This window comes from Daucus carota, chromosome 5 (genome assembly GCF_001625215.2).
Source record: "Daucus carota subsp. sativus chromosome 5, DH1 v3.0, whole genome shotgun sequence".
Lineage (NCBI taxonomy): Eukaryota > Viridiplantae > Streptophyta > Magnoliopsida > Apiales > Apiaceae > Daucus > Daucus carota.
Genome location: NC_030385.2, coordinates 45,436,968 through 45,455,257, shown reverse-complemented (window position 1 = coordinate 45,455,257; position 18,290 = coordinate 45,436,968). Strand labels below are relative to the sequence as shown.

The 18,290-nt window shown below is 36.1% G+C and overlaps 2 protein-coding genes across 6 annotated transcripts; both read right to left on the bottom strand.

The window, feature by feature from the left end:
* Positions 1 to 718: 718 nt before the first annotated feature.
* LOC108223775 (uncharacterized) lies at positions 719 to 11,168 on the bottom strand. 4 transcript variants are annotated; one of them, XM_017398191.2, is made up of 9 exons: positions 10,924 to 11,167; positions 10,354 to 10,728; positions 3,147 to 3,720; positions 2,403 to 3,056; positions 2,052 to 2,219; positions 1,579 to 1,974; positions 1,388 to 1,495; positions 1,225 to 1,286; positions 719 to 1,150 (listed from the first exon to the last, which is right to left on the bottom strand). In XM_017398191.2, the coding sequence occupies exons 2-8, from the start codon at positions 10,524 to 10,526 to the stop codon at positions 1,266 to 1,268; spliced, it is 2,094 nt and encodes a 697-aa protein (XP_017253680.1). In that variant the 5' UTR covers positions 10,527 to 10,728; positions 10,924 to 11,167; the 3' UTR covers positions 719 to 1,150; positions 1,225 to 1,265. The 4 variants fall into 4 exon arrangements, 1 of the variants encoding a protein (XP_017253680.1); XR_010292175.1 differs by having other exon boundaries at positions 1,225 to 1,495; positions 10,924 to 11,168; XR_010292176.1 differs by having other exon boundaries at positions 1,225 to 1,495; positions 10,354 to 10,610; positions 10,924 to 11,168.
* A 1,011-nt stretch (positions 11,169 to 12,179) lies between these two features.
* Positions 12,180 to 17,211, bottom strand: LOC108222955 (proton pump-interactor 1). 2 transcript variants are annotated; one of them, XM_064093322.1, is made up of 8 exons: positions 17,013 to 17,210; positions 15,714 to 16,114; positions 15,238 to 15,429; positions 14,882 to 15,061; positions 14,540 to 14,734; positions 13,559 to 13,657; positions 12,963 to 13,466; positions 12,180 to 12,860 (listed from the first exon to the last, which is right to left on the bottom strand). In XM_064093322.1, the coding sequence occupies exons 2-8, from the start codon at positions 16,077 to 16,079 to the stop codon at positions 12,537 to 12,539; spliced, it is 1,860 nt and encodes a 619-aa protein (XP_063949392.1). In that variant the 5' UTR covers positions 16,080 to 16,114; positions 17,013 to 17,210; the 3' UTR covers positions 12,180 to 12,536. The 2 variants fall into 2 exon arrangements, with proteins under 2 accessions (XP_063949392.1, XP_063949391.1); XM_064093321.1 differs by having other exon boundaries at positions 12,719 to 13,466; positions 15,714 to 16,096; positions 17,013 to 17,211.
* Positions 17,212 to 18,290: the final 1,079 nt, after the last annotated feature.

Sequence of the window (18,290 nt, the reverse complement as noted above, 5' to 3'; positions counted from 1 at the left end):
ATCAAGAATCCGCACAAAATCCAATCGAAATCCCATACAATCCATTAAAATCCATATACTAAAAACAATACATTAAAATCCCAATCGAATACACCCCGTAATTATCGATTTCTTCCATTCGAATAAATGAAATTTGTTCTGTTGAATGCAGAATTGTGGATTCAAGCAACTCTTAAAATCTACTCGGTGTCGTCGGCGATCAGAACACAGCGAATTCGGAAATGGAAGGATAAGATAAAAATTCTAACAGATTCACGCATTACTCTTACTCTTCAATCTTGTGGTATGTGTTTTTGCACGATTACTCTCAAGCACTTGATCAAACATTTATGGCTCAAATTAAAACCCATCATCTTCGAAAACAGTCAATCTAGGAACAAGCTCCGCAATTAGTTGCATGAAGCCTCAACTACGGGGTGTTCAGATCATGATTAATGAGCTCGGAATCTCAAATTCCAAACTCACGTGTTGGTGTTTGGATTAGCAAATTTATTGTATGAAATGAGAATCTCATTCCCCTTTAGTGGGTAAATCATTTCCTTCATAGCTCATAGAATACTTATTCGCATATCCTCCATTCGAACACCTCATTCCCACCCACAATCCAAGCGCCTCCTGTGTCACTGTTTTCACCAGAAATGAGTCGATGACACTGTCACTAGAATTACGTTTAATCATCAAAAATAATTTGTTCTGCATACTTTAAAAATGCAATGAAATAGAACAAAAGATAAGAGTCTGGCAATCATAATACTACTATCCCAACAAATGGTCCACACTAGGCACAATAGAGCATACTAGTATACAAATCGTCTCACTTGAATCCTTACCCAAAAATAAAAAATCGTCTCACTTGAATCAAATACTTTCTTCAGTCAAGCACTTAGCACTATCTCCAGCCCATAACTACTATATGGACAGCTAAATTGTCAAGTCAAGTCCCCCAGTCCTAAAGTTTCAGTTTACAAACATTAAAAGCAATTCAGATATATCAGCACCGCAATGAAGGCCATCAAACCTCGGGTGACTTTAAGCTGGCCTGGACTTGGGACGGGACAACCCATGCTCATCTTTATAAGTTGGTTTCTGGACAGAAGTCTAATGCAGAGATACTATCTTGTATATAGGAATCGTCATAGCTGAGGAGAAACTATAGAAAAAGATAATTTTAGCAAAGCATGAGGCGGGAAAAGTATATAATATTACAAATAGTAGCTGACTGACCATATTCAGAGCTTGACGAACCTATTCTTCTCTTAGAAATCTCAACCTCTTCTAAGTTGAGACTGCGAAACAACACAAAACTTACATTTGACCATCATATTCTTGTTGAAATAATATTAGTTAGTACATATTGAACTGAATGCAAGTAAATATCAAATCTTACCAACTCTTCTTGAAGCTTTTTACGCTCAGCATCAGCAGCATCACAAGCCAGTGTTATTTCCTCGACTTCAGATTTAGGGACTAAAACTATGCCTGTTCGGTGCTTTGCCTAAAAAAAACAAGACAAATAGCTAAGGGGATTCATTCACAAAAGGGTTATGATAATGAGTTCATACATATATAAAAACCCACCATCCAGTCACTTATGACTTTTCTTCCGATTGCAGTTCCTCCAATTAGTCGAGTCACATCGACAATTTTCCCGATTGAGTTTTCTGCGAACCAGGAGGCATATTCAAGATTCTCTGACTCCACCAAAGTTTCAGCAGCGTTTTCTATAGTTCGGGGTTCTTTATTCTCTTTCACCTTCCCACTCGGGGATTTCTTTGTAAAGTCTCTGTACAGCTTTTTTGGAGGGTCAGAGGGAACTAGACAAGGGAGACCTAATTGTCGTCCACATCTCTCCCCGAGATAATATTCCCAGGTGGCAAAACTCCTAAACGGTACCCTGCTCTTCGCCAGATCAATTGAAGTTTTGATGTCAACTGAACTATATTTTTCACTGTCCAGGTACGGTTGCCAGGTCACCTGAAAATAGAAAGGATATTCAAAGAAGCGATATACTGGATGTAAAATACCCGGCTTGAAACGGTTTGATCACTAACCTTGGACTCGTCATCAACGTAATCCAATTGACAGCGGGAAGCAGTAAGGTCAAAATTATCAAGAGTACCGCCATTTTCTGGAAACTTCCAGCGCATAGCCCTTGGAAAGACATTCACATTCTCAGTGTGCTCCGGACGACATATGTTCAGATACTCGAAAGCCCAGAACTAGAGCAAAGAACAAAGAATGAAATTGGCATACAATATTTAAGAAAAACACTAACTCATATAGTTAGTAAAAATACTCATGGTTATTCTCCCCATTTAAGTTGAAAAATATTTATGAAAAAGGTGGACGATATCTTTGACTAGGGAACATCACACTATGTACAAGGCAAAGACAGTAATTACCACCAAAAACGGCCAGAATGCCGTGAAGGATCCTATCTGTCCAGTAACCTTCCTTCTCATACCAACAAGGAAGGCTGCATAAGTAAATGCCCCCCAATCATAATCTGGCACTGCATGTATATCTTCCACAAGCTTCACAAGCTCATGATGTATCACTGATTTGCTGTTTCCGAAGAAACAACTGCCGATGACATAGAGGAACAATCGACGGGAAATCCTTTCCTTTATGACATCATTTGCGGGAAAAGCCCTCACCTGTGCCTCTGTAGGTCTGATCGCACTCAAGGTAATCCTGTTTCCCTGGAAAACTCTCTTTCTACGTTTAAGTCCAAGAAGTTTCACTGCTTCATCCTTTGCATAATTAGGGTCCAGGGATATGGATTGACCTCCAAAACGAAGCCCAGTAATCATTGTCCAGTCTAATGGAGTCGGACCGATTTCACCACAGGGCAAGTGGACAGTGTTCGTCTGAGCAAACCACCTCTCCATCAAGGCGATAAGGTATCCCTGTGGAAGCTCTACCGGATTGATTTTAAGAAAGTCTTCAAATCCAGCATTATGGAGGAGCTCCTTGTACTGATGATTTGCTACACTATACAGTTCTACTGCGTTTTTCCAAGCACCCCGAAAGCTAAGACCTTGTGGGGGAGGGTTCTGTGAGTTCAAACAGCAATAATTATATTTCTACTCTTCTAAGCAAAATTATTGACCTGAAGAATTATAGTAGAAATCTATGTGTCTTACCCGTCCTGCTCTAGCATACACAGAGGGGTGCTTCCCTAAGCCACTGAGAAGTCGTGTGGCAGAGATAGCCCTCTCTGCAGGTGTCAGGTCATCCTCAGAAACCCCAGCATCTTCTCTGTCGGCTGTTTCCGAGCTTATACCAGGTACCTCGTCACCTGTTGCAGAGCTTGAACGAGACCCTTCATAAGTTCTGGACAAGCTAGCTTTCCTGCCAGATCTGCTCTGATGTCCTCCTGAGGGTGGAAAAGGAACATCAGAAGTACCACGAACAAGTGGCGAGTGCAATATGGCTCCTTCGGCAGGAGTTATGTAATCCTCAATAACTGTTCTTGGAGTCGTTCTCCTTGACCTTGTAGGAATAGCATTGGGCTCACTTGAAGAAGTTTGTCCTTCCTCTCTTGCCAAGCTAGTGCTTCCACGTGACCTTTTCCTATTTCCATGATTTCTTCCTGTAGCTCGCGTGGTCATAGTATTACTTGGAGCAACAGGTACACCAGAAGTCCTAGAAGAAGGATGCTGAACACAATGCCCATTCTCATAATTGTTTACAAAGGTTGCAGAAGGAGACATGATTCTGAGGGGAAGAAGTTCAAGATCAATAAACACAATCCAAGAAAAAGCAAAGAAAGTGGATATTCATTGATATCCTGTAAGTGCACTTCTTTATGTTTATCACTACTAGTAAAATTGGACCATTGACCCCGTTGCTAAAGATTTTATCCTAAACTTCTTTTCTCACCACAACAGTTAAATTAACATATAAAGTTAACACAGCCATATATGATACAAATAAATCTTGAACTACTGTCCCTTTAAAGGTGCACTATACAGTGAAGATAGCAGTCAATTTTGCAAACTGAGTGCATTCAATAACTTCCCAATTTGTAATACTGTATCCACCTCTATTTTGCTGATAACTCTTTTCTTTATGAATGTAATTAATCTGGCTTGATAATTAGGCAAGTATGTTATGACCATGTGTTTGGCAACTTTCATATGGAAATAAGGTTATATGAGGTGAATCAGTATAAAAATGACAAATTCTGTTAACAATAAGATCATTCAGAACATTCTTATCTAGGGGATGCTCCTGAGAACAGAAACAAACAGATTGAAGCCTAGGGATCAAGATTATTCACAAGATACACGACTTATGCTAGAAGTAGATGGACACAAGGAATCTACGCATATCTTGAACAATAAAATTGATGAACATAAAGACACAATTCAGACTAGTATACCTTTTTGTAATTTTCAAAGCTAGATTTGTTAACCGGTGATCAAGAAAAGAGCAAAACTACCTTTAAAGTTATGTGATAAGCTGTAGTTGGGTTGCGATTCTGTGATTTCTATGTCGACTCGATTGTAGTTGTCGCCGCTACAATTCTGAGATTTCTATGTCGACTCAATTGTAGTCGTCGCAGCTACGATTCCGTGATTTTTTATGCCGACTCTCTGGTAATCGCCGCTGCCGTCTTGACCTGTTATTGTTTTACCCCAAAAACCTAACGAAAACCTCTTATTATAAGTCTTGGACGAAATATTCATAGTATGACCAATGTTACCCTTATCAAGTCCCAACATAATTTATCATATAAAATAAGTAGAAGTAGCATATTTTTCGCTTCATGAAATTTCATTTATCAATTTTTTATAGGAAAGAAAATAAGCATTCCGATGTTAGAATACAATATGATCTTGCCAAGTTCTTTTCCCAAGATTTTAAGATTTTAGGAGAACTGATTACTTAAAATGGTATGTCATAATATAATTTGATCCTTACAAGCCTCTTCCTAACTCCTCGATATTTTAGGATAACTAATCACTTAACATGGTATCAGAGCTTTGGCAGAAGACTCAAGTTCGACTTCCTCCTACCCCAATATTCTCATAATGTATTATGAACACGAAAGGTAAAGTTATGCCCCAAATAAGAGCTTCCGTGATTCACTCTCGACAACATCCTATATACTTATCTTAAAAAATGCATAGTAATTTAATTTCAATCCGTAAATCATACACCAAGTTAAGAAGCATTATTAAATTTATTTTTTTAAAAGTTGAGAAACATGATTGATCGTTATAATTCAACTATAAAATAAATAGTAAATATAGTTCGAATGAAGCTAGGTATAATTGTAACCTTATATTGAGTATTCCAAGTATACCACTTGTGTAAAATTACTTTCATCGGGGTAGAAACTAAAAACTTGTAGATACAAATATTATCCATACTTCTCTGAGTGTTACAATGAGGGGCAATGCATGTGTAGATGTGTTGGAAAACACACTATTATTACAGTTTCAAGAAAACTTGTTAGCACACTTTCGACGGTAAGTATAATGTAATGATGATGTTGAGCTCTAACATTAATATTTTTGATGATACAACTACTCTATCTAGCTCTCTTATTTTACAACAAGAAGAGGTTGTGCCTTTATTTATAACAGCCCTAAACTTGGTGTCTACTCCTTTAACAGTAATGTTGATGTCATGTCTGATGTCAACATACTTGGAGGCTACACTTATGATATTACCATGCTGTCATGGCGGTTATGTCACGTGATGTGCTTATATTTAAAATGCCCCCTCACTCAAAAGCTCGTCTTGGATGAAATACCCAATTTGGGATTGAAGTGTGGACCACTAAAATCCCTTGAGCATAATCTTAGTGTTCTAGAAAAGAGCCCATCTTAGAATTAACTTATATTGGGATGTCAAATATGAGAATTTTGGAACTACCCCGATTCGAATTTCCAACCATGTAATATATTTTAGGGAAATTCTCAATGGTACACGTGTGGTTTTGGCTTTTCTAGATGGTCCGCAAAATAGTTTTGCCTTCCTATTGGTACACTTATACTATTATATCATTCTTTATCATACTCCTCCCGTCAAGCGCTGTTAAGCAAACGTTGACTTGACTCTGCAGATGCTTTCGGCAAATCTTCTAGACTATTATTCATTTTTTGATCACATGATCGACAGACACCAGACTCCTAATTCCCCCATCCCCTTCCCATCCCAGCTAAACCCACCTCCCTTACCACCTGCAATACCGCCGGAATCTTCCTTTGGTAACGGTTCTACCCTTACTTCGGTCATCCCTTATCTCATCCCCCCTCTTTTTCATACAAAATAGTAATAACACCACCAGAATACACAACAAAAAGACCCAAATCAGCCAGTGAGCTAGGGTTTGTGAATCGGAGCGGTAATGAAGCTTCTCTTTTGATTTCATCCATTAATCTTACAAATTACTATCTGTATATGTGCGTTTTGCTGCTTGTATGCACACTGGTTGTATATGTATGTGTGTTCTTGTCGCTGATTTGGGGGTGGTGTTGCGTCAGTCGAGAGACGAAATTGGTGTAAAGTTGAGTCGGAGGGGGTTGGTGGTGAGGAAACGAGTTGGGTGTCGGGGAATTACAATCGGAGAGGTGGAGAAGCATAGAATGGCAGGGGAGTTGACGTTGGGGTTTACAAAAGAGAAACGACGAAGATTGAAACGGCGGTAGGGAGTTGTGTTGCGGATGTAGGTTTGCGGCAGGGATGGTATCTTCGGCAGCCTCGTAGCGGCTATGGAGGTCTGTTTAGCAGATGAAGGAAGAAGGTACGCTGATGGTGAGGTGTGGGGTCTGCAATGACGCTGCCGCCTAGATTAATCAAAAAAGAAGCGAGGTGTGGGGACTGATGTTTTTAGATTTATTTTATTTTATTTTAAAATTAATTTAGGATTAGTAAATGTTCGAGCAACGGGGTTTGACAGGGGGGGTTTAAGTGTACCAACCAGAAGTCAAAATTATTTTGCATACCATCTAGAAAAGCCAAAACCCCGAGTGTGCCATTGAGAATTTCCCTATATTTGAGGCCATGTCAAAATTGAGAAAGTGCGTTGTTGTCAGCACTATGGTGGATAGCCACTTCTCAATCCTTTAATTGAGAATATATGAGATATTAAGAGTCGAATCTTTTGACCACATGATAAATTAAGAGGTGATGTTGTCAGTCCCGATAGATGACCACCTTGTTGATGGTTGATGAATGGCCATCAATCTCTTTACCATTGCCTATGAAATTTGTTTGCCATCGAATTTTGCATGGGCAGAACTGGCCATTATAGGTCTTGGTGGATTTGTCTACATATGAGACAATAAATGATGGAGAGCTGAAAACTTCATCACTCTTTCTTGTCGTACCAACTTTCGATACTTCTTTTGATCATCAGCTTGCTTACACTCAAACATAGGACATAGGAGTCTGACTCCATGATGTGAATTCCCCATAATATTCGGTCAATGTTCAACCCATGAGTCAGGGCCATGTTGTTTTGCTTCACCTCGAAATGTTTCGTCATATTGCCTGGATATGAGTAGGTATGGGTGACCAAGGTAGCTTATGTGAATATGCAACTCCATGGACTTAAACAACCATGACTTGACCATGAAATTTTCACTATCCCAATCATCAAAGTAGCATCACTCGCCAAGGATTTCTTGGCCTTTCCATTGATGTATTTCATCACTAGATCGGACTTAAGTGCAGGTGTGCAAAATTCCGACCATTCCACGAAGATTTTACCATCAAACTTAGGGCTCACATATGGAGTCCCATGAAAAGCAAATTTGCACTTCCTTGACTAGTGTTGTTACCTACAATCAGATCATTCACAACCTCCGCCATATTTTCGGACACAGGAAGCAAATCTGCCGGAAATAGGACCAAAAATATCAGACGGGCCAGGGTGTGAAGCACGACATTATTCATTCTTGCGGTGGTGAGTGAAGGCGCGTGTGAACAACCTGTATGCTTTGTATATTGATTTGGACTAGATTTTCGGGACTGTGTTTGGGTAAAAACATAATCAAGCAAGTTTTCTTTGAAAAAGATTTTCACCACTAATCTGTGTCTAGGTAAAAACAAAAGAATTTCCTTGAAAATGTGTTAAACTACAGATTTTCACCATTGATTTCTCTCTGTAAATCAACTCGCTCTGATACCATGTCACTGAACAATAATGAGAGAAAAGTATATATGGCAGGAAACTTGTTTATACTCCATCCGTCCCTTCCATTTGTTAACGCTTTTTTTACATTGCTTGACACACATTTTAAAAAGTACATAAAATATAATTCTTAACTTATTTTTGGAATTTTCTTTTTTGAATAGAAGTTTGAACATTAAAATTTTATTCACAACAACAAAAGTTATAATTTATGAAGCTATACTACATAAAAGCCTGAAAAGGCGTGTTGAACCCTCTCTCCAAAATGTTAACAATCCAAAAGGACAGAAGAAGTATATATCTCTATATATATAACTTTACAACTGCTCTATCTGGCTCTCTTAATTTACAATGAGAGGTTGTGCCTTTATTATAACAGCCCTAAACTTGGTGCCTCCTCCTTTAACATAATGTTGATGTCATGTCTAATTACATACTTGGAGGCTACACTTATGATATCGCCATGTTGCTCATATTTTAACAATTTGACACACCCCCTCCCTCGAATCTCATATTCGGATGAAACACTTATTGTGGGACTGAATAGTGGCCACTAGTAGTCCTTGAGCTTAATTCGAACGTCCAACTAGACCCCCTTTAAGACTATGTCGAGAATTTTGGGATAGCAGTATTCAGACTTGCCACCACAATGTATATTTTAGGCCATGTCAAAAATACAGAAAATGTTGAATCAACACTAAGGTGGATGGTCACCAATCAGCCCTTTGACTTGAACATTTTGAAGTTATTCGAACTCGTTCTAGCGATCACTCGGTAAAAAAAGAGAGCCTATGTGTGAACATAGGAGGTGTATATGGATGTGATTCATACATTCCCCGGGGAGCAAGAGCGATAGGTTTAGTGGATTGCATCCATTAAGATTGAACACTAAAATCTTTACGAGAATGAATGATATAGACTGTGTATATGAATCCATACATACTACTACACTACTACTTTTGGTTCTTATAGTTGTGGCAAGGGTGTATGTATTTATATAGGATTGATCAAATTGAAAATAAGATAAAACAAAAAATTATAAATCAACACTAGCCACTACATTGTTACACCTAACTGAATATGGATCACATATTAAAAACATCCAAGCCCTCACACACCCACCACTGTACTCTCCTCATTTCTCCTTCCCCTTCTCAATCATCTGTGGCACCAACCACCATTAACTTCTACTTCCATATTCGGCCACCATTAATCAACATTTTCATTTTCTCCGATGGCCTTCTTCTCCGTCGATCTTCTCCTTCTCCGATAATCTTATTCGAGGATCTCTTATTGGAAAATCGTTTTCCCTCCTCTCTCGATCTATGCATGTCCTATTCTTCTTAATCAATTAATTATGTCCCCTAGTTACTGGAATAAGCCAAGATACATTATATCTAGAAAATAATCTGAAACCTGAACCACAAAATTCTGCATTTTACTTCCGATGTAAACCATAAAATAAAAATGCCCAGATTTCACAAACGGAAACTTGCATAATTCTTTTTTATATAGACCAGGTTGACTGCTCGTTTGCATCCCAGTAAAAATGCAAAACAGCTAGGCACAGTCGTGCACATGAGACTGATATACCAGACTGACGCAAACACAACTTAAAACTAAACAACTATTATTGCTCTAGAAAGAATTAATATGTACATATGTGTAGTGACTAATGTATACCGTTACTACCGCATACATCTAAGAGATAATGTGTAACATACAATATAAAATTATAACTAATATACTTTCAGTTTAGTGATACGGTAAATACCAAAACCAAAACCGGACCTTGGTTCGGTGCGGCTGCAATTTTTATGATTCTTTCATACAATGCTATTATTTAGTTCTCATCATAATATTTTTTGTCCAAGTTGTGGATTTGAATTAGAGATTATACAAAACATAACAACATAAACAACTCAGTAATAGCAGCTTTTCTTCCGGCAGGAGAGGCCAAACAACATCGTCCAATTTTACGCCAAACCAGAACTTCACAAACATAAAATTTAATTTAGAAGTACTAGGCAATAAGCAAAATAAACAAATCCAATACGTACATAGATATAATGATTAATATCTGCATTAGGAATCAATATCAACAAAACCAAATATTCAATATGAACAAAGTTCTCGTCATTATTAAGCAAAACCAAATATTCCTCAAAAGGAGTAATAAGAGAATGTAGAGCAGAGTGTACCTCATTCGAGCAAAAATCCTCCTAGATATTCCATATATCAACAATATCATTTGTTTCATGGCTACCAAGATAATATGATTGCTTAAACCCAAATCATCCACTCGACCGCATCTTCTTGGAGTAACACATAGTGTCTTATCCCAGAATAAGACAACTATCAGATCACCTTTCATTATGAACACGTGAAACCGACGAGATTCATAGTCATCGCAAAGCAAACAATAGACTAATCAAAACGGTGAATGACACGTCTGTAACTGCATTCAGGCAACACGATTCGTGGCACCAAAGCACATAACAATGCGGTTACTATCTAAATTGAACCCTCTCCGGAATGCAGCACCATTAACAAACACACTCTGAACATCACGAATGCTACAAATGTAAACTAAAATAATTATTTCTAAAATTTTCTTTTTCTTGATAAAAATATCAAACTTATAATACTTCAATTCATAAAAAGAAAATTCGAAAAACAATAATTATAATTGCGTGATCAATGAACTTAAAAATGTAGGTCAAAAAATCAAACTATGTTTATTTGAAAACACGAGGAGTCATTAACTTTACCAATATTCAGGCACGAAGTGAATGAGAAACTTGTGCTTTGTCTTCATTTTCTCCTTTGCTGCTGTGAATTAATTTCCCGAGAATAAGCATTCAAATTGCCCTCTGAATAAAATAAAGCTTAAAATAGGAGGTCGCGGATCCTTCTTGTTTCTGTTTGTTTCCAGTTTAGTCCACTTCATCTCCGGAGGTTGTTTGGTTCGACTTTCGAGGAACGATAACGGGTGCGAGAAAATATCAACTTACAGTGATAACGCGGTTTGATATAGGTATATACAGTGTTGCAAGAAGCTGGAATCGGACATAGTCGGTAAAGGGAACCTCAAGCAATTAATCGGATAATCAAGGATTAATCAGAGTGATTAATCGGAATCAATTTAATATTATTTTTTAAAATAGATAAATATGAATATAAATATATTTATATTTACAACAGATTTATAATCATATAATTTTATAAATGAAAAAATCAATAATTTTATCCACAAAATATCCATTTTATAAATCATCCTATAAAACTATAGTACAATGTGTCTTAAAATTAATTTTTAAATTTTAAATTTTTTTTACTATGATTTATAAATTTTTTAAATTTACCGATTTTTTATTTGCCGATTTTACCGTCCTTTGACCGATTAATCCCGTCTTTGACCGACTTTTCAGAAAAAACACTTTTTTCACCGATTAACGCTTAATCGAGACGGTGACCGACCGAACGGCGATTAATCCCGATTAATCGCCGACTTTTAGAACACTGCGTATATATTAACATAAGTGACTTATTTGGTTTCAAAAAAACATAAGTAACTTATTAATTTATGATATAAAAGAAAGAAGACAATTATGACTTAAGAATTATGGTAATAATTGAATTTAATTTATAAATTGTTAAATGTGTTTGAATTATTAAATTACAATAAAAGTTATCAAACATTGAAAATTTATAATTTTATAATAAAATATAAAAGCAAAAAAGTCAGCATTTCTGATTTCTAATATTATTATTATTGTTGTTGTTATTAACACATAATTTTTGTTAGACACAAATGAGCAGCTTGCTCGACAAAACTAGAATAAGCATTGTAACAAATTTAAATAGGCATAACGAGCAAGACATTATTATTTTTCTCAAAAAAGGTACTCATTTACGTATCAGCAGCTTAAAATAAGATGAGCAAAACCAGCGCTTCTGCACAGCTTCATCCCAGAAATGCAGGACTCTTTCTCTGAAAACAATCAATTTTTGCATTGTTGTGAACTGTGAAGGTATTGACTGAATAAATAAAATTAATGTTGATGCAAGTCTACTCATCAATGCACAGCATTATCAAATTACAAAACAAGTAATGATTCAAAAACCAAAACTTCAAATTGAAAAACAAGTACTCTGCCTCAGCTAAATTTTTCCAACTGCCTGATCTCTAGAATGAAACAAAAACCAAATACAGAAGTTTCATGTCCATCTTCCTGCCAAAAAGTGTACGGAAATATAAAGAGAAAAAAGTACTTTCATGTAACTTTACTCGGCCACTGACATCATTTGCCAAACACAAAATTTGGCCCATCGTCGATTTGTACCTGCTGACTTGCATTACGGGTCTTCACATCATATGTCTTCACATCATATAATAGTATCCGAGCACTGCAAGCAACACTGCTAAGATGGCCGCTAGAGCTGCTGCCCAAGTCCAGTAGTTTGTTGCTTTCTTCCTTTTGAGTATGATCTTAGGGAGTGGATCTGGGCCCTTGACTTTGCCCCTCGACCGCACTGTAGTTTTCTCTTTTCTTTCCTTGGTCTTCGGTGCAGCTGCTGCCTGAACAACCTCTTCTGCTGTTCCTGTTTCAGAGACGATATCAGCTGTTGTTTCAGTTGGTTCCTCAGTTGCCACAGATCCAGATGCAGTGGCTTTTTTCTTTGCTTTTTTCTCGCGATCCTGTAGGTATTAAAGTCAAATATTAGAAATTGCTTAAGATCATATTCCACAAATCATCACAGGTTATATAATCTGGAAACACATTGGAAAAGAATAAATTTCCTTTTGTTTCTTTTCAGCTTCCTTCTGAGCTTTTATAGCTGCTTTCGCTGCCGCTTTCTCTGCCAATTTCTTCTTTCTTTCCTGGGCCTGCTTAGCCTTGGCTATCTCTTCCTCTCTCTTTAACTCCTTCAGCTTTGCCTCGTCAACTTTTTTTTTCACCGGAAGAGGATCTTTTTCTGCCTTTTCGAACTCACCATCTTTCACAGCACTGACCTCTACGGTACTTTCAGGAATTGGTACTTCCTTAGTAGGTTCCTTTGGTTGCTTCGTACTTTTCTCTTTCTGGTTGATATTGGTGGAATCTTCCTTCACCTGTTTGGGTTGTGGTTTTGCTACTATCTCAGTTTGAGCAGGAGGTGGTGACTCTTTTACCACTAATGGCTTCTCACCGGGGTTTCTCATTCGTCCGTCCCTGCTCAGTTGTCGCATGTCAAGACTAGGCAAAATTCTCATCTCATAATCATCCCTAAACGCCTTGGTACTACTCCACAAGGACATAAATGTATCCACCTGATCAAAGAGAAGTTGAAGATTTGATGGTAAAACTGATTATTGTGTTGATTGACCAGCAGATGTCTTTATCAGAAAGAACTAGTACAAACCTCTGTACTAGCAAAATTGCGAAGACCTTCAACGTCTTTTCTGGCCGCAAGCTCTCTGGCCTTTATCAAGGTAGTACGATTTTGATAATAGGGAGCATTCTGAAAAGATTTATAATATCAGTAATTAATTAGTCTTCAGCATTGCTAAAACTCCTTAACAACATAAACATGAGCATAAAGAATACAGGATTCAGATAAGCGGCAATTGATCCCATAATATGTTTGCATCATCCTGGTTCGCACTTCATCTCTCATCATTAAATCATCTTAAAAATAAGCATGACATGAATTCTGTATATATAAAAAGCAAAACTTTTAACAAAAACACCGACTGCAAGCGGGCCTATATTTCTAGGTTTTAATAGGACTGTACAAGCATTGTTTCCATCTACCATTATCCAAAAATAATCCAAGTTTTCCAATATCAGGCAAGGTCTGTTGTACTTTACAGTTCTTTCTTTGTGGAATCTACAAATATTTTCAAAATTACAGGCGAGCAAATAGATTCATCTGTCTTTTGTCCTGGTTACCTTTATTAATAATCTCTTACTTAACCAGTTGCAGAAGACATCCTATGACCTGCTAAATGACTAAAATTAGCTGTTCATGCTTAAGTAATGAACGATTAATGAACTAAACATAAGTTCTAAGGTCTAGTCCACTTCATTTATTGATGCAGCCAGATATATAAAGATCAGTAAGCGCCTATGAAAAGCCTGAGCAAGCAGCTAAAGTGTCCAATCATGATCAGAGGATTAGAATACCACGCTATAAGCAAGTGTTCGTTATTGCTATATGATATGCTGACACCTTTTGCAAGTATAAACTTAACTTTCCCGAGCTGATCCAGATTAACACAAAACAAATCTATAGATGTAATCAGCAGATTTGTAGCAAGATATGATTCTATGAAGTTATGCAACAGCCATTTTACAGCAGAAAGAAGAATGGATGTAAAATGCCAAAAGTAGAGTTACACACCCCTTGATCAAGCTGTTTCCTTAGTTCCCGAATCCTGTCATAAACCTTCTGTCTATCCACTGAAATAGCCTTCGATTCTTCCTCTAAAGAATCAATCACTAGATTTATGGCCTTCTTCTCTTTATCAAGCTGATCAACCTTAGCCTGAACTACTTTCTTCTCTTTCCAAACTCCATCCAGACCAGAACCTATCAGCTACAATGACATAGAAAGCACAAGATCAACAAAACCACTTTATGTGACTAATATATAACAAGAATTACAGAAGTCTGGAGACGATAATTATATTTTTACAGCCAAGGATAGTACAAGATTTACAGGTATTTAAAAGGATTTCCCTACCTTAACCTGGTCTTGAATGGCTTCCTTCTCTCCCAGTGAATCCTCAATCTTAGCCCTCACAACAGCATTGGCAATAACTTTCTCCCGTGTTGCTTCTAATTGTTTGATTTCTCTAATTATTTGCTTCTCTTCAGACAGGGGAATGCTCTCATGTTGTATGCGGTTTTCTAAGCTCTTGATCTTAATTACCAAGAAGAGTGGAGAATAAAACAAATATTACCACACATAAGATTAGATCAATAGTACAATTACTCCTAATTATGCTCATAGATAAAACAGAAACAATTATTAAGCAAAACATATAACAGGAAAAAGTGACCAGCAGAAATTAAAAAAGCTTAAAAAATTGTGCTTACAACTTCATTTAGCTCTTCCTGAGAAGAGCATAAAAAGGTCTTCTCTCTACCCCCTGTGTTTGAATTGCGCAATTTGCCTAAAGCCTGATGCAAAGGCTCTATTTCTTTCCTCTTCTCATCTATGATTTGTCTATACTGCTTACTTTCATCAATAAAAGTCTTCAATTGAGAATTCACTTGAGCTCGATCTGCCTGCAGAAAATATGTATGTTGCTTAATTTATTCAACGATTAAGATTGGCGATTTTCTTTCTTTCAGTTATAACTTAAGTGTATTGATTCAATTTTATATTGAAGAGATTGTTCAGCAGTATATCACACCATCAAACTTCACTCCACTATTCCACCAGAAACAGGAGCCATTTCTATAAACGATTATGTAGCATATTATTTCATGTCACGGATTTCACAAGGATTAAATTGGCAAGCAGTTCCAGTCAAGGAAACAGAACTACAGAAGAGTAAAAAAACACTCACTTTTTTTGCCCTTATTTTTTCCATGATCTGATTTTGAGCTTGGTTGAACTTTCTAAGCTCTTTATCAGCCTGGTCCAACTTGAATTTGGTTTTCTGGTCGTCATATAACCGATATTTGACCATATAGAAGGTGTGGATCTGCTTAGGTTCAGGCCACTCATCAACTGCATCCTTGGGAATGGTATTTTCTGGCAAATTACTCGCCTCTTTTTTAACTGGCTCTTCTGTTCCATGTGAACCAAATGTTATACCTGAGTCTTGATTCAGTATTCCATTTTCCTTCTGCAACAAGATGTCTCCTTCCAGTTTTGTCTCCACAGGGACATGGGGCAACTCAGTTTCCAAACTCTCCACACCCATACTCATAAAGTATCTTAAAATCCCTTCAAAGATTCCAATTCCTGTTTCAGGTATACATTAAAAAAAAGAAGAGAAGAAGAAGAAACAGATGCCATTTAACATTAATACATAACTTCACAAAGACCTTTAAAGCCACGACCAGATGAATGTCAATAATAACCAGCTTGTGTTAGGACTCTCAAGCTAAAAGATCTTTAAATAAGCGTGCTAGAAAAATGTGCAAAAGAGACATAAAAAATATGTGCAAAAGAGACGTCAAAGTTTAATTAAATTATTTATTCAAACATTTTGATTCGGCTTCAATAACAGTGATCATCTTCACCATGTAAATTGCCACATAGTAACAACACATTCACAATCACACAAGCATATATAATAGAAGATTATTGTATTTTCACTCATTATATTGCCTTCAACAATACCATTCTACACTAAAAATTTCATCTCAAAAGAAAGAAAAAAAGCATGTCTTCTATCGAATATATCTTCAAAAACTTGTACTCTACAAAATGTAGGCGGCAGAAATATAAATAAAAGCAAAGATACCACTATACCAGCAAAAAACCACAAATCTTTATATACCTGCAAACTGCAAGAACACACACATCAAGAACTGCTAAATACACACAAAGAAACACACATGCATATCAAATTATATCATACTTACGCACCGAGAATTCGAGATTGCAAATCCAATACACAAAAATCATACAATTTACAACCCTTCATATAAATCACCAACACAAATCAAGATCACCATCAAAACAACAATTTCAGATCACAAACATAATAAAAATCTCCCAAACCACCAATTCAAGAAACCCCACAACACAAATTCATCAAAACTCAATAAAATCAAGAAAAGATAATCAAATGGCCAAGAAAACCAAATGGGCCACGAAATATTCAAGAATGAATGCAAAAGATCATGAGAATTACCAAAAAGTGAGATTTTTGGAGAAGATCCCTTGACTGAGACGTCTAAATCCAAGATCCAAAAAGTGAAATTTGGGTCAGTCTTGAAATTTAGATCTCCCCAGCTCAACTAAACAGAGAGATGAAGAGAGTTTTATTAGTAGTATTTGTTTATATAGAAGCAGGAACTTTGATTGTATCGATGTAGAGAGAGGAATAAAAACCGCTCTGATTTTATTTTTCCTTGAACAGTAAAAACATACCTACCGGTTTCCGGGTTTGTTAATTTTGTCCATTTATAGGTTTTATAATTATAACCTTTTTTCATTATCATCGGTGTTTAAAAAATCCCCGATTTAACCGATTAATCCCCTGCAAGGTCAGCCACCGATTCGATTTTTGAAATTCGATTAATTCTTATATATATTTCCTAATCGAAGTATATATGATAAATTATTAAAATTAAAATACTATATCACTTTAAATATGAATAATTATAAAGTTTATGAATATTAGTAAATATAATTAGAGTAAAGTTCTATGGAGACCACTTTATTTGGAGACCGTAGAGACCATTTATGTTTTGCAAGTAAAATATTGCATAAAAACATTACAAAACTCATAATTTTGCAAATCAAAATACTGCAGTATACATTATTTTGTGAAGAAATATCACCAGTTCATTAAAATTATTGATGAACATCTATGTTTAATAAGTAGAATGTGTATGTTCCGCAAATGGAACAAATGTTCTGCAAACTAAACATATTCTGCCGGATAAAATATTATATAATATTCAACATGTAAAACATACATGATATTCAAGATTTTAAATGATATAATGATTTTGTACAACATGATTTGCAAAATTATGAGTTTTTCAATATTTTTATGCATATTTTACTAGCAGAATATCAACGGTCTCCACGCTCTCCAAAATATAAGTGGTTTCATAGAACTTTACTCATATAGTAATTACTAAATTACTAATATAATAATAACTAAATATTAAATAATATTTTAATATTAAAACATATCCGCTTTTCACTCCGATTAATCTTTCCGATTAATCCCTGAATCGGTAGCTCAACCGATTATGTCTGATTCCCGATTTCTATAACACTGACTATCATGAATATCGGAAATATGTATAAAATCAAAATTTTTTGATAAATAAAATTATTATATGAATATAAGAGTATAATCTGTAAAATAATTTTTAGAAATTTATTGGAAATTATTCAAAAGGCTTTAAACACTAATTTTTATGATTGATTTTATGGTCATTTTTCTATGAAATAT

Excerpts from the sequence above, each read along its gene's own strand:
- LOC108223775 (XM_017398191.2), bottom strand. The coding sequence starts at position 10,526 with ATGAAAGGTGATCTGATAGTTGTCTTATTCTGGGATAAGACACTATGT. Across the intron at positions 2,220-2,402 it reads CATTCTGGCCGTTTTTGGTG|TTCTGGGCTTTCGAGTATCT; the intron begins GTAATTACTGTC and ends TCTTTGCTCTAG. Across the intron at positions 1,287-1,387 it reads AAAAGCTTCAAGAAGAGTTG|TCTCAACTTAGAAGAGGTTG; the intron begins GTAAGATTTGAT and ends GTTGTTTCGCAG.
- LOC108222955 (XM_064093322.1), bottom strand. The coding sequence starts at position 16,079 with ATGAGTATGGGTGTGGAGAGTTTGGAAACTGAGTTGCCCCATGTCCCT. Across the intron at positions 15,062-15,237 it reads AGGAAGAGCTAAATGAAGTT|ATCAAGAGCTTAGAAAACCG; the intron begins GTAAGCACAATT and ends TTGGTAATTAAG. Across the intron at positions 13,467-13,558 it reads GCAATTTTGCTAGTACAGAG|GTGGATACATTTATGTCCTT; the intron begins GTTTGTACTAGT and ends CTCTTTGATCAG.